The sequence below is a fragment of the Cajanus cajan genome, chromosome 2 (genome assembly GCF_000230855.2).
Source record: "Cajanus cajan strain Asha chromosome 2, NIPB_CcT2T_4, whole genome shotgun sequence".
NCBI lineage: Eukaryota > Viridiplantae > Streptophyta > Magnoliopsida > Fabales > Fabaceae > Cajanus > Cajanus cajan.
In genome coordinates, this window is record NC_138518.1 from 73,242,115 (window position 1) to 73,254,813 (window position 12,699).

Sequence of the window (12,699 nt, forward strand, 5' to 3'; positions counted from 1 at the left end):
TTAACGTGATATAAAAGAAGGGTTGTTATTTTTTTCTCCATTTTTTTTTAAAATAAGTACCTTTCAAGTTCTCAAATATTCAATCTTTTGAATTTTCACTCTTGAAAATGAAATACTTAGTAGCCAATAATTTCACTCTCTCAAATAGAAAGTTATGTATTTTCTTTTTATGAAATTTCTTTTCTCTCAACAAAATTTAAGTATATAAAATATATTTGATACTATCTTAAAAAAGTGATGCATTGTTAATCATATTTAATTCAATTTTTTTAATATTTAACATTTTTGTTGAGTCTACAAATCATATCAGCATATTTAATTCATGATTATTATATGAATTAATGAGTAAGATTAGATATATTAACTAATAAAATATATTTGATTTTTTTTTATAATCATGATATTGATTTATTTAACATTATATTTAAGATAAGTATTTTTTTTAATATAATTTATTTTATAATTAAAATGAAGATTTTAATATTGGACATCTATATTAAAGAATGTAAGTCACTAACAAATATTGGTTAAAATATATTTGAATGATCACTTATAAATAAATATTATACTTAAGTAATATTATTACTTAAACTAATTGGATGATTATTTTAAAATAAAAATTGACTTAATTTATTACAAACTTTTTTACACACAAATGTATTTTTATCATTAAACATATTTAAAAGGTTTATAGTGGAATAATAAATACACAAAAATATCCGTCCATTATTACACCGGCTATTAATTAGTTTAAATTACTAATTAATCTGACGCATTGGCTTTTTTATTGTTTTCTTTCCTATTAACTACCAATAAATAGAGATGAGTAAGGAATGAAAATGCAATAAATTAGTTTATTCTTGTACTTACCCGACTTAAGAAAATGGTGGATTTAAATTCAATCGGATCAAAATCCAAATCATGTGGGATAAGATCAGATTAATTCGATGTTTAACTCAATATATTAATATTAACATTTTTATTGTTAAATAATGAAATAAAAATATAAAAAAATTTAATTAAGATATTTTTTTATAATATATACTTAAAATAAATAATATTCTTATAAATACAATATAATGATATACAAATCTACAAAATATTATCTATTAATTTATATTATTATTAATATACAGTTATTTTAAGAGTTTATATATTATAAAGTAAAGAATAATTGGTTAAGAACATTCGAAACATAACTCAATTTCATCCTAAAACTTATATTGAATTTAATTTTAAGACTTGAATTCGACTAAATTAATAAGAAATCGGATTCGTGAACAAGTTAAATTTTGTTCATTCCTATTTATGAAAAAAAAAACAGCAAAAATAAGATATGACAACCATGATAAATAAATTTATGTTGATCAATACAATATTATTTCAACTCCAAATGCCAAATTACAAGACTCGTTAAAAAATCTGTGATGGCACATTTAAGTGTTAAGAAAAATAAAAACCCACATGTCGATTTTTTTTTATTTTATATATATATATATATATAATTGTTGATTTTTTTTATATAAAATTATCAGTATCAATTAATTGGTACACTCCTGGTCAAAAAATTAAAAAAAATAATCGGTACACTTTTTTTTTTCTTTAGAATAGTAATTTTCTTAAATAATTTTAAAATAATAGTTTCTAGTAACTTTCAAGGTCCGTGTATTTAGTAATGAGAATATAATTGATCATGGTCCTGGTTCTATATTAGGTTTTGGTAGTTAAATAAAATAAAACATGAATGATGAAGATTGAGATGGGAAGTTGATGAAACACGTGGAGGAAACACGTCAAGTTTAGAAAGGAAATGATATGCATGAATCCATATAATATTTATGTGACAATGAAAAGTCATAAAATTTCACATATGTGTTTCCTATTTACACGTTGTCTCTACTCTAAAAACAGAAATGGTTTCCACGACACAAAAATGCTCCAAAATCAAACTTCTACCACCCTCCACCCGTGGCCATCATCGCCTAAAACGACAACTAAGGGAAGACACCCAAACCAATAGAAACTAACCACCTCCACTCAATCAACTATATTTTATGGTCTATTCACGCCCACTTTGCCATTTCTTTTCTATTTTCCACATCCAATTTTGGGTCAAATCTTTTAAAGATTTTTCAAACAGTTGGTCCTATTTTCTGTTCCTTGGTGCAAGCAACTAGTAAATCTTAGGCTGCCAAATTAGCACCGGTATGATTCCCAAATTTCTTTGTGATTTATGTTGTCATTATTTTAATTGCAATCGCATTTGTCAACGATTCATAAACGTGTAATAGGTTCATTTGGGAGACCAGTCAACTGAAAGAACTTTGAAGAAAATATAAACAAAAGGGTAAAATATAAAAGCAGTTGACCTGCATAATCTAATCACCTACACTTGCTACTGAACTTTGACAAAATATAAGAAATGGTCTTGTATGATGATTTTGTTGACATAATTATGTTAAAAGTTATCTTAATATAATTTCTGATTGGTAAACATTTTGTACTCTTAATATACATAGAAATTATTATTATTTTATTTATATTTTATGAAATTGATAAACTTTTTAACAGTATATTTTGTCCGGTTGGACTAGCATAAAACTTGGTGTTACAAAAAATTAATTTAACCTAGACCAAAAATTATTCATAAGCAAATGGTTTTGCCTAACAGATCAAAATAAAGATTGATATAATTTATATAAGAAAAATATATCTAATGAGATAGTTTTAAACTGATTCTCAAATTTTAAGAATAGATGGTTTTAATTCTTAAAAAAAAAACATAGTTAGTTTTACGTATTTGAAAGATAAAGTTATTTTAAGAGAAATTTATATATTCATGTAAAAAAGTACATCAATGTGTGTGTGGGTGTTTTTTTTGGTCAACAATCAGGGTTTAAGTTGTGACATTGTCTCTGACTGTGATTAAGTTGACCAGCCGAACAAAATTCATTTGTTAAACATGGGCGGTGCCAAACTTAGCGGGCCTCTGTGTACACAAATGATAGTATATTGTTTTTGTTCCATAGCATTTTTGGTTTTCTCACTTTTGGTCTATGCATTTATTAGCATTTTTGGTTTTTTTTTGTTGTTTGTAGAGGCTCGTACTTCTTTTTGGTAAATGTTGGGCTTGTTCATTTGCCCATAATGGGTTGAATATGGATCAATCTTCGCGGCCTATTTTATTTTGGTTGGGTTGGCTCAAAATTGTTAGGGAGATGATAAACACACCTCCACTCTCGTATAAACACACCTCCTTTTTAAAAAAAAATATATATAATGTCTAAATTATTCTTTCAAAAAGAAATGAAATTCCTAAATTTACACCTCCCTTTCCCGCACCGGCACCAGAACGGGCCGTTCTGCAAGAAGAACGGCCCGTTCTGATTGCAGAACGCCCGTTCTGCTTGCAGAACGACCCGTTCTGCAAGCAGTACAGGTCGTGCTGCTTGTAGTACGGGCCGTACTGAAAGCAGTACAGGCCGTTCTGCTTGCAGAACAGGCCGTTCTAAGCCGTTCTGCTCGCAGAACGGGTCGTTCTAGGGCCGTGCTGCTTGCAGTTCAGGCCACCGCGTCAGTTTTAAAATGGTTACCTTATGACTGATTTTAAAACTCCAATTTTAAAAGTCATTTTTGTACTAGTGTGTCTTTCCATAGAACAAGTAAGAGTCTTTCTCTTATAAGACCACCTGCTGACATTGCGCACCCCTCTTCTTTCTCTTTCTGGCACTCCTCTTCTTCTTTTTTTTTTCCCGCACCTCGCACACCCCTCTTCTTTCTCTTTTTGGCACTCCTGCTCTTCTTTTTTTTTTTTCCGCACCTCGCACACCCCTCTTCTTTCTCTTTCTGGCACTCCTCTTCTTCTTCTTCTTACTGTTATGGAAAGTTCTTTCTGGAATTATATAAAAATGTTCCGGAAAATATTTTCCATAATATTAAATTCTTATTCCGTAAAGTGTTTTCCGGAAATGTTTTGTTACATAATTCCGGAAAGTACTTTCCATAATATTAAAGTTACTATTACGGAAAGTTCTTTCCGGAATTATATGAACAATAATTTTACTATTCCGGAAAGTACTTTCCGGAATGCTAATGACCGTAAAAGAACCTTTCTTATGCTGGTTATGGTGGGGCTAGTCCTTTTTTTCTATTCAGAATGACTGTAAAAGTATATTGCTTAATGACATTGAGCGGAAATAGGCTTTGGGAAGAAGAGGGGTGTGGAGTATGGGGTGCAGGAAAATGGAGTGTGGGGAAGAGAGGTGTAAATTTAGGAATTTCATTTTTTTTAAAGGGTAATTTAGACATTTTATATATTTTTTTAAAAAAAGGGGGTGTGTTTATATGGGAGTGGAGATGTGTTTATCATCGGCCAAATTGTTATTGTCTGAACGATAACGAGATTACAGTTTTTTTTTTTTTTTTTTTTGCGACCAATCCTTAAAAAAAATAATGCAGGAAGAGTGTGATGCCGAAGAATCAAATGACGAAAGGAAAAGAAAAGAAAAATTAAGAGTGCTGGCGAAGAATATGAAAGGAAAGCACAATGAGGAAAAGGTAACAACAATAATTAAGAGTGGACGGTTGCTAAGGTGGAGAAATTTTACAAATGGTGCATCTTGGAGAAGAAAATATACTATTTTTTTGTTATTTATTTTTATTTAAAATATTTTAAATTACTAATCAACCCTTTTATGATTAATCCCTCAAAATGAAACCTACACACTAATATTCATATACGATGAAATTTCACACATCCCATATCAAAGAAAATTACATAATTGATACATTATCTATGATGTCTTCTTCACGCTCTTTTGTTGCTTGTATTACACATCTTGTTCATCAAATGCTGAAAATCTTCTTCATCTTAAACTTTCAACACAAATTATATTATTCCCTCAAATAAGAATAGGTCAAGGCAAATTTTCAAAAATACATAAAAGTTATAGATGTAGGATAAAAATCATATTTTTCTTTTTTACAATTACCTAAAAAAGTTATATTTATTGGGATTAAAAAAGACATTTCCAAAAAAGTTCATATTTCTTATCTAATAATTTTATAATCAACAAAAGTTAGCTAGTACATGATCCGAACCACTAATTAAAATATTATTAAATCTAATGGTGGATAAATAATTCGCCACTCATGGACCATATGATTTCACCAACATTTAAAAGTACTTCAAGGATGAACCACATATTTTATGAATTTATCGTAGATTTTGCTTTAAGAGTGCCAACTTCTGACACACAAAACATGACTCAATTTATCTAATAATAATAACAATAATAAATTTAAAGTTAGTACAATTATTCATCAAGGAAAAATTAATTTTTTTTTGGACAAAAATACCCATAACAAAAATCAACATTACTCTCTTTCTTTCTTCCTCTCTATCTATCTATCTATCTATCTATTTATTTATATATATATATATATATATATATATATTTATTTATTTATTTTTTGCTAGAATAAAAATTTACAATTCAAAAATATTTCTTTGATATAAATTTTACGTTACAAAATGACTTTGAAGAGAAAGAAGAAAAAGGATGCAGGAAGAGTGTGTAGGCAAGATCATGAATATAAGATAAGAGTAATTTAAGTATAAAAAATAAAGTCATTATAATTTAATCGACAAAATTAATTTTTATGTATTAAATATAAATTTTTATTTTACATAAAAATGTTTTTAAGAATTTTTTTAACAAGAGAATTTGTAAAATTTTTATCTAATTCAATTTTTATCAATAAATAATTTTTTTATTCATTACAACACAAGATACGAACATTTATCTTGTATAATAATATTTTAAGAGACATTTTTTGAAATGTGAGGTTTGCAGATTTTTTTTAACTTCTTATTTAATTTGATTTGTATTTATCATAATTATTTATGAGATAAATATTAATATTTTAAAATAAATTATCAATAAATAAAAATATTTTTTTACAATCTAGATTATTTATTATAAATATAAATATAATTTATGTATTTAAAAATATTAAATTTAAATATAATTTACATATTCAAATATAGTATTTATTTACATAATTTATTATAAATTTAAATTAAATATAATATATATATATATATTACATAGAATAAAATATTAATTAAAATAATAATAAAAAAGAAATATAAATAAGAATCCTCATACAATAATTGTAGGCTGGTTGAGATCTATGGCACATTAGGTGGATATCATGAATTTAACAACTACAGTTGCTAAGATCTGTTCATTAATAATTATTAATCATCCATAATATCATATCAGAAAATAGAAAATATAGCATATTAATCTCGTACGAGTACAATTAAGTAACATAAATACAATAATATATTGGATATGATCGCGATAATCCTGTAGAAATAAACTAAATTATTAATATGGTGTGACATGGTTGATATATATAATCTTATTTTTTTTCTCGAATATATAATTAGAATTTAGAAGTTCGATTAATTATGAATCCGTGTTATTAAATAAATTTTAGTATTTCGAGTGATTAATTTTTAAATTCTAACTTGGAGATACTCCTTGTTGAAAAAAAAATATTTTTTTTTATTTCAACACAGCATAAAAAATATGTGATGTCTGATTTTTTTGAAATTATTTTTTTTTAACAAATAAATTTCGTACTTTAATCTTGATGAGTTATAAGTTTGTATACTTAATTTTTTTTCTTCTAAAATTTTACTATAACGGAAAATTCAAATTCTTAAAATTAAATTTTGAAAGGAATCAATTTTTTTTAAATTTAAATTATTGAAATTTTAAATTTCTGAAAATAAAAAAATTGAACGTCACATCAAGCACTATTCAAACTCTAGTTCCTCTTTTACGTCATAGCTTTCCCCCTTATTATGTATGCCTGGAGAATTTGTGAAAGAAATCATCTCTTCTTCTTCTTTTTCTTCTTTTTTAAATGGTTTTCCAACTCTGCTGATTCCCTTGTTTTATGCATGTGTATGAATGGCATGTCAGGCGTCAGCATGTGTGTGAATGTGAATGTGCATGTTGAATCCAATCAAGCTGAAGATGAAATTAAATATTTGATTCTATTGACCTCCATTTTAGTTTGAATTGAATCAATACATATATGCGCGGGCATTATTTTATTTTATTTTTGGTTTAATCAAATTGAACATGAAATGAAAAAACAAAAAATTATACTTAAGATGTGTTTGGAACTTTAATTTAATGTTATATTGTTGGGATAAATTTCTTAAGGCAAATAAAATTTTTTCATTAATCAATATTAAGAATTTACCAAGTTAAGGATAGTAACACATATCTGTATCCATTGATATTGATCAAAAGTTACAACAGAGTAGTCTTTTGGTCTGATGATCTTTCTCAGCCAAATCACTAGATTCTTTAATAGGACTTGATGTTACTCGTCTGATAGAGAGATAAAAAGACGTGTATTTCTGATTTGGCATATTAAAGACCATGACTATTTTTACGATTTTAAACCTATTAAAGTTCTCATTAACCCCTAACGGGCCAAATCTAGTTTCTACTTATTTGGACACATATCAATTTTTTTTCTTGTTGACAGTCTAAAGACTCACTAAAATTAGATCACTTTTATTGAACTCAAATAAATGTAAATAACTAATATAAATACTACAAATAATATATGTATCTCACAATAATTATTAAAAATAAAATTTCTAACATATCTATTAAAAGTAGAAACAGACTACAAGTATTAAAAAAAAAAAATTAAGTCCATGATTAAGCGAATCTTATCTGCATATATGTTTAAAATGTATTTGTCGATATACCGATGCTTACTACTTACTCAAATTGATAAAGTGGTATATTTTAGACAAACTATTTTTTTTATTCAAATTTTTTAATGATGTATTATTTAATTTTTAGTTATAAAAAATTACTAATATGATTTTAAAAAAATGTTAATTGTAAATTGTGTTCTATAATAATAGTGTATGTCTATCGAGTTTCATTTTTTTATGCATATGATTGAGATTTAAACAACTTATATGTTTAAATCCTAATGATTGTGCTTGAATAAACAAGTTATAGTCAAAACGCTAGACTTATAGTCAGTGAGGATGTAAATTGGTTGGTAAGAGTTTGTTTTAGCTAGACTAGTAATTTTGAATTCAAATTTTGTGTATATAATCGAGTTAAATATTTAATTGGTGATTTTTATTATTTATAGTAGTCTTACTTAACTATAATAAGATTATCTTTAATAGATAATATTTACAATCTAGATAAGAAAAAATATAAACGAATTAATCATTTTATATAAACATAATGATGAGCATGTTACATGAAAAGACTAAACCAACTAAAAATCACCAAAGAAAAAATGTCTCTTGGGGGATATTTAGTAAACGGAATTTTTTTACTTTTCCAAGAATTTAAAATTAATAATGTTAATTTTTTATATTTGGTTTATTATTTAAAAATAATATTATTAAAAAACATTACTTCTCGAAAATATTTACAAGAGTGGTTTTTCACAAAATTGTTCTTATGAAGAGATGAAAAACTAACATTTTCAAATTAAAAAAATTGTTCACATTGCCTTTATTTATTTTAAAATAATTGTTTACCATGTAACATCTATAATATTGCCAAAAACATTTAAAAGACATCTGGTACAATTTTTTTATGCTATAAATCATGAATCCTATAAATTATGAAAATTTGTTTGTTTGATTATAAATATTTTTGAAAATTTTTATAAATATTACTTAAGAATAATATATTTTTTATTTAAGGAGTGTTTGTGGAAGGAAAATTTTCATGTGTTAGGAAGGAATCATGATTTTTGAAAATTATAAGTGTAGGGTCTAGGGTTTAGAATACTTATACATGATTAAATTTGTTTGATTGATAATAAATATTTTTTAGAATATTTATAATGTTTATTGGGAGTAATTTTTTTTATTGTATTAAATTTTTTTTATAGAATGTTTCTTGGGAGTAATAAATATTCCTTTTAACTCGGGCATATTTAATTCTCACCTCCCTCATGAAAACAATTTGTTGAGAATCCGGTATAAAATAAATATTTTATAAGAAATCGTGTTTTTTTTTTGGAAATGTTATTTTTTAAATGATAAAACAAACTTAAGAAACTAATATTTATAGTTTCAAATTCCTAGGAATAGAAAAATGTTATGCATACTAAACATTTTCTTATGGTCAACCAAACCACTTAAAATCATTATTAGAAATCACAATTTTCAAGATTCAATATTGAATCATAATTCTTAAGTATGAAAATTTTTTCACATTATAAGTTGGTTAATCATGTACCTTATTTCCTGTAAAAAAAATTTATATCTTATTTTATTTTATTGGATCCACATTATCATGTTACAATCAAGTAACTCATAAATAACTCAATACACTTCTATTCCATTGGTAAAATTTTAAGCAATCCTTACTATTTATTTATTTATTTATATATAATTTACTAGTCCCCCCACCCCATTTTCTTATATCAATTTGATGGTGTAGCATTTTTTTTATTCATGAGCTACCATGGCTTATATAAAATACAAAGGCTAAATTTATGATAATCTTTATTCATATAAGTTACCATGCATAGAAAATATTGATATTTTATGTCGATTATAAAAATAATTGACATAAAAAAACTTAATTTTTTTTAATATTTGTTATAAAAATAATCTACATAAGAAGTTTTATTATTTTATAAGGTTAACAATTTTTCTTTTATTGCACTCTTTCACTTTGTATTTTATCGGCATCATCTTTTCCTCGCATTTTTTATTTCCATAACAACATTTTTGCATTATTTTCTACTATCATGTTTGTCACTATCACGTTTGTTATTTCCATCACATTGTTTGCTTTCAAATCATTACACTATCAAAACTTTATCAATAGCAACAAAAACAAAATGTAAAAGAAATGAAAGCAAAAGAGATAAATAATTTACCTAAATGTACAAGGAAAAGAATGACGAAAATGAAAAAAAGGGAAATGAGAAACTAGAAAAAAGTTTAGGGTTGAGAAACACGAATTGCATTTTTTAAAATTTGAAAACATTTTTTTTTATGTAAAGTATTGTTTCATATGCCTGATAAAATTCTTTTTATGTAAGGTATTATTACATTCACCATATAAAGATTGAGATGATTAACACAATGTTAGTCTCTAATACATTAATTTATGACATGAGTTAACACTAATCATTAAAAAATTGTCATATTTACAACTTTTTCATTGCAAACTTTCTATATCATGTCAATTACACCTGAAATAAAATCTTCGTCATTAATTTTTTTCTTTCACTGGTGTATTAAGAAATTACAATATTATTGGACGGACATAATTAAAATTTTTCGAGAGGGCAGTTGTTTTTGTTTTGGACTTCCTTTTCTGTTTTCGAAGCCCATTTATGTAAAAAAAGAATATTATATTAAAAAAAAAAAAAAGAACGCAGTGAGTGGCTCCATGAAGATGATGATTACATCTATCTTATGATCGTATCTACCTGGGTGGCGGGTGCAAGCAATCGTGAAAGTAAAGTCAGAAGGCAAACATACAACAACATATGCGATGGGAGAAACGTGTTTTTCCAAAGTCAACTTGTAGATCATGTTTCTATCAGGCCGTGTCGACTATAATGTAGAGACAGTGTTTCTTTTGTAATAATAGAAAATAAAACTTATATTCTTTTTTGCTTGCTAAGTGCTAACTCACCATAGCAACGCCCAGTCATAAATGTTGACTCAATGCCACGCCAAATGTAAACAATTTGTTGGCCAATCCTCAGTCTTTAACCACTTTTCATTTTTATATTTTATGCTATATATTTAGTCCATTAACACCTTCTCATTATTATATTATTATGCATCCTATACGTCTGGCTCGAGGAAGGAGACAATTACGCGTTTCATATGTTTGCTCACAACACACAAAATTCTCAACGTTCTTCTATATATAGCTTCCTCTTCTCACTCTCTCTCCCACCCAACCAATCATACAGATCAATCATACTCATAATATCCACCCAATTAACTTAATTAATTTCAATTCCCTCTCTAAAACCCTCTTTTCATTCTTGATTATTTGTTCATTCAGTTCTCAATTCCTTCAATTCATTCTTAATCTTAATTTGAAAGACATGGCTTGCTTGGTGTCTCGCTCAGGAAGGGAGTTCCAAAGATACAACAACATGGGTGGCCGCCAAGTTGTTGGGTGAGTTAACGTTTCGTCGTTTTCTTAATTTCTATTGTGTCTGCCAAATCTTCATTTTATGTTTCACGTGGCTTAATTATTTTTCAATAGGAATATTTGGTAGGTCCCTTTTTAATGTCTCTCGCTTTTTGTTTCTTTACCCTATCATTCATTTTGTTTGTTTCGGATATTAATTATAATGTCTATTGCGCAGGTGCATACCTTATAGATATAAAGAAGATAAAGATGGTAATACAAGCGACGAATTGGAAGTACTAGTGGTTAGTTCACAGAAAGGTCAAGGATTGATGTTCCCTAAGGTATACTTTTCTTATGAATTAATTTTACTATATGCTCAATGTTCATTAGTATACCTAGCTCCTTTAATTTCGTACAACATTAATTAACATTCAATTTATCTGGACCCAGGGTGGATGGGAACTTGATGAATCTGTGGAAGAAGCAGCATGCAGGGAGTCTCTTGAAGAAGCAGGAGTATTGGGAATCATTGAGGTATATATTTTGTCTAAATTCTGAATTATATTACGTACTTCACTCTAATGTTTTCCATTTGGTAATTATATAGAAACTTAAATATAATTTTGTTATTCATTTGCAGCGTGAATTGGGGCAATGGAATTTCATAAGCAAAAGATATGGCATATACTATGAAGGACACATGTTCCCCATGTTGGTCAAGGAACAACTTGATATGTGGCCCGAGAAAAATCATAGGAAAAGAATATGGGTATGTTTTTGCTCTACTCATATATATATTTTGCACGCGTTAATTCATTTAAAAATAAGTATTTTCAATTTATTTTTCTAATTTTCTTTGTGATCAATTTTTGTAGATGACTGTTGCTGAAGCTAGAGAAGTTTGTCAGCATTGGTGGATGAAGGAAGCATTAGATATATTGGTTCAAAGAATCATGTCTTCACAACTACGAAAAAACGATATAGCAATGGCTAATTCTTAGTTTTTAAACAATTTAATCTAGGGTGGCTGGAATGTCAATATTCTTTTATCTTTGTTAGTTGAGATTTGTTAATTGATTTAGGGTGAGGAACATAATTGTAGAGAAAGATGGAGTTGCAAATTTTATGCAACTTAAATTTTACACACTTATAGAACATACGGCTAGACTTCTAATAAGTGAAATAATTTTGTTTCAAATGAGATATACGTACAATAATTCATTCAACAATTTTATACAATATCATTATTTGTATTTATCTCTTTTTAGCACATCATTCATTTAAGTACTGAATTTAGTAGTAGTAGTTTAAGTGTAATTCTCATGAATTCAGTTTTATCATTTTAAATCATTTTTTTTATCATATCAACGTCACGTTATTTGTAATCAAAAGTGTAATTTCGTCCTTTTGTTTTTTACATCTTTGTCTTGAGTTGTTCATCATCTCTTTTGTTGTCGGATCTTATTTTGTTCTCAATATCTTTGACAAAACCTTGGGTTCTTCTTCGTTCGAA

The 12,699-nt window shown here is 26.7% G+C and overlaps 1 protein-coding gene across 1 annotated transcript; it reads left to right on the forward strand.

Moving 5' to 3' along the window:
* Nucleotides 1-10,987: 10,987 nt before the first annotated feature.
* LOC109804208 (nudix hydrolase 17, mitochondrial) lies at nt 10,988-12,443 on the forward strand. Its single transcript, XM_020366000.3, has 5 exons — nt 10,988-11,228; nt 11,422-11,527; nt 11,637-11,720; nt 11,827-11,955; nt 12,062-12,443. Exons 1-5 carry the CDS (start codon nt 11,155-11,157, stop codon nt 12,185-12,187), a joined length of 519 nt encoding a protein of 172 aa, XP_020221589.1. The 5' UTR covers nt 10,988-11,154; the 3' UTR covers nt 12,188-12,443.
* The last annotated feature ends 256 nt before the right edge of the window (nt 12,444-12,699 follow it).

Coding starts and splice junctions, on each gene's coding strand:
- LOC109804208 (XM_020366000.3), top strand. CDS start 11,155: ATGGCTTGCTTGGTGTCTCGCTCAGGAAGGGAGTTCCAAAGATACAAC. Junction 11,721..11,826: donor GAGTATTGGGAATCATTGAG/GTATATATTTTG, acceptor ATTCATTTGCAG/CGTGAATTGGGGCAATGGAA. Junction 11,956..12,061: donor ATCATAGGAAAAGAATATGG/GTATGTTTTTGC, acceptor CAATTTTTGTAG/ATGACTGTTGCTGAAGCTAG.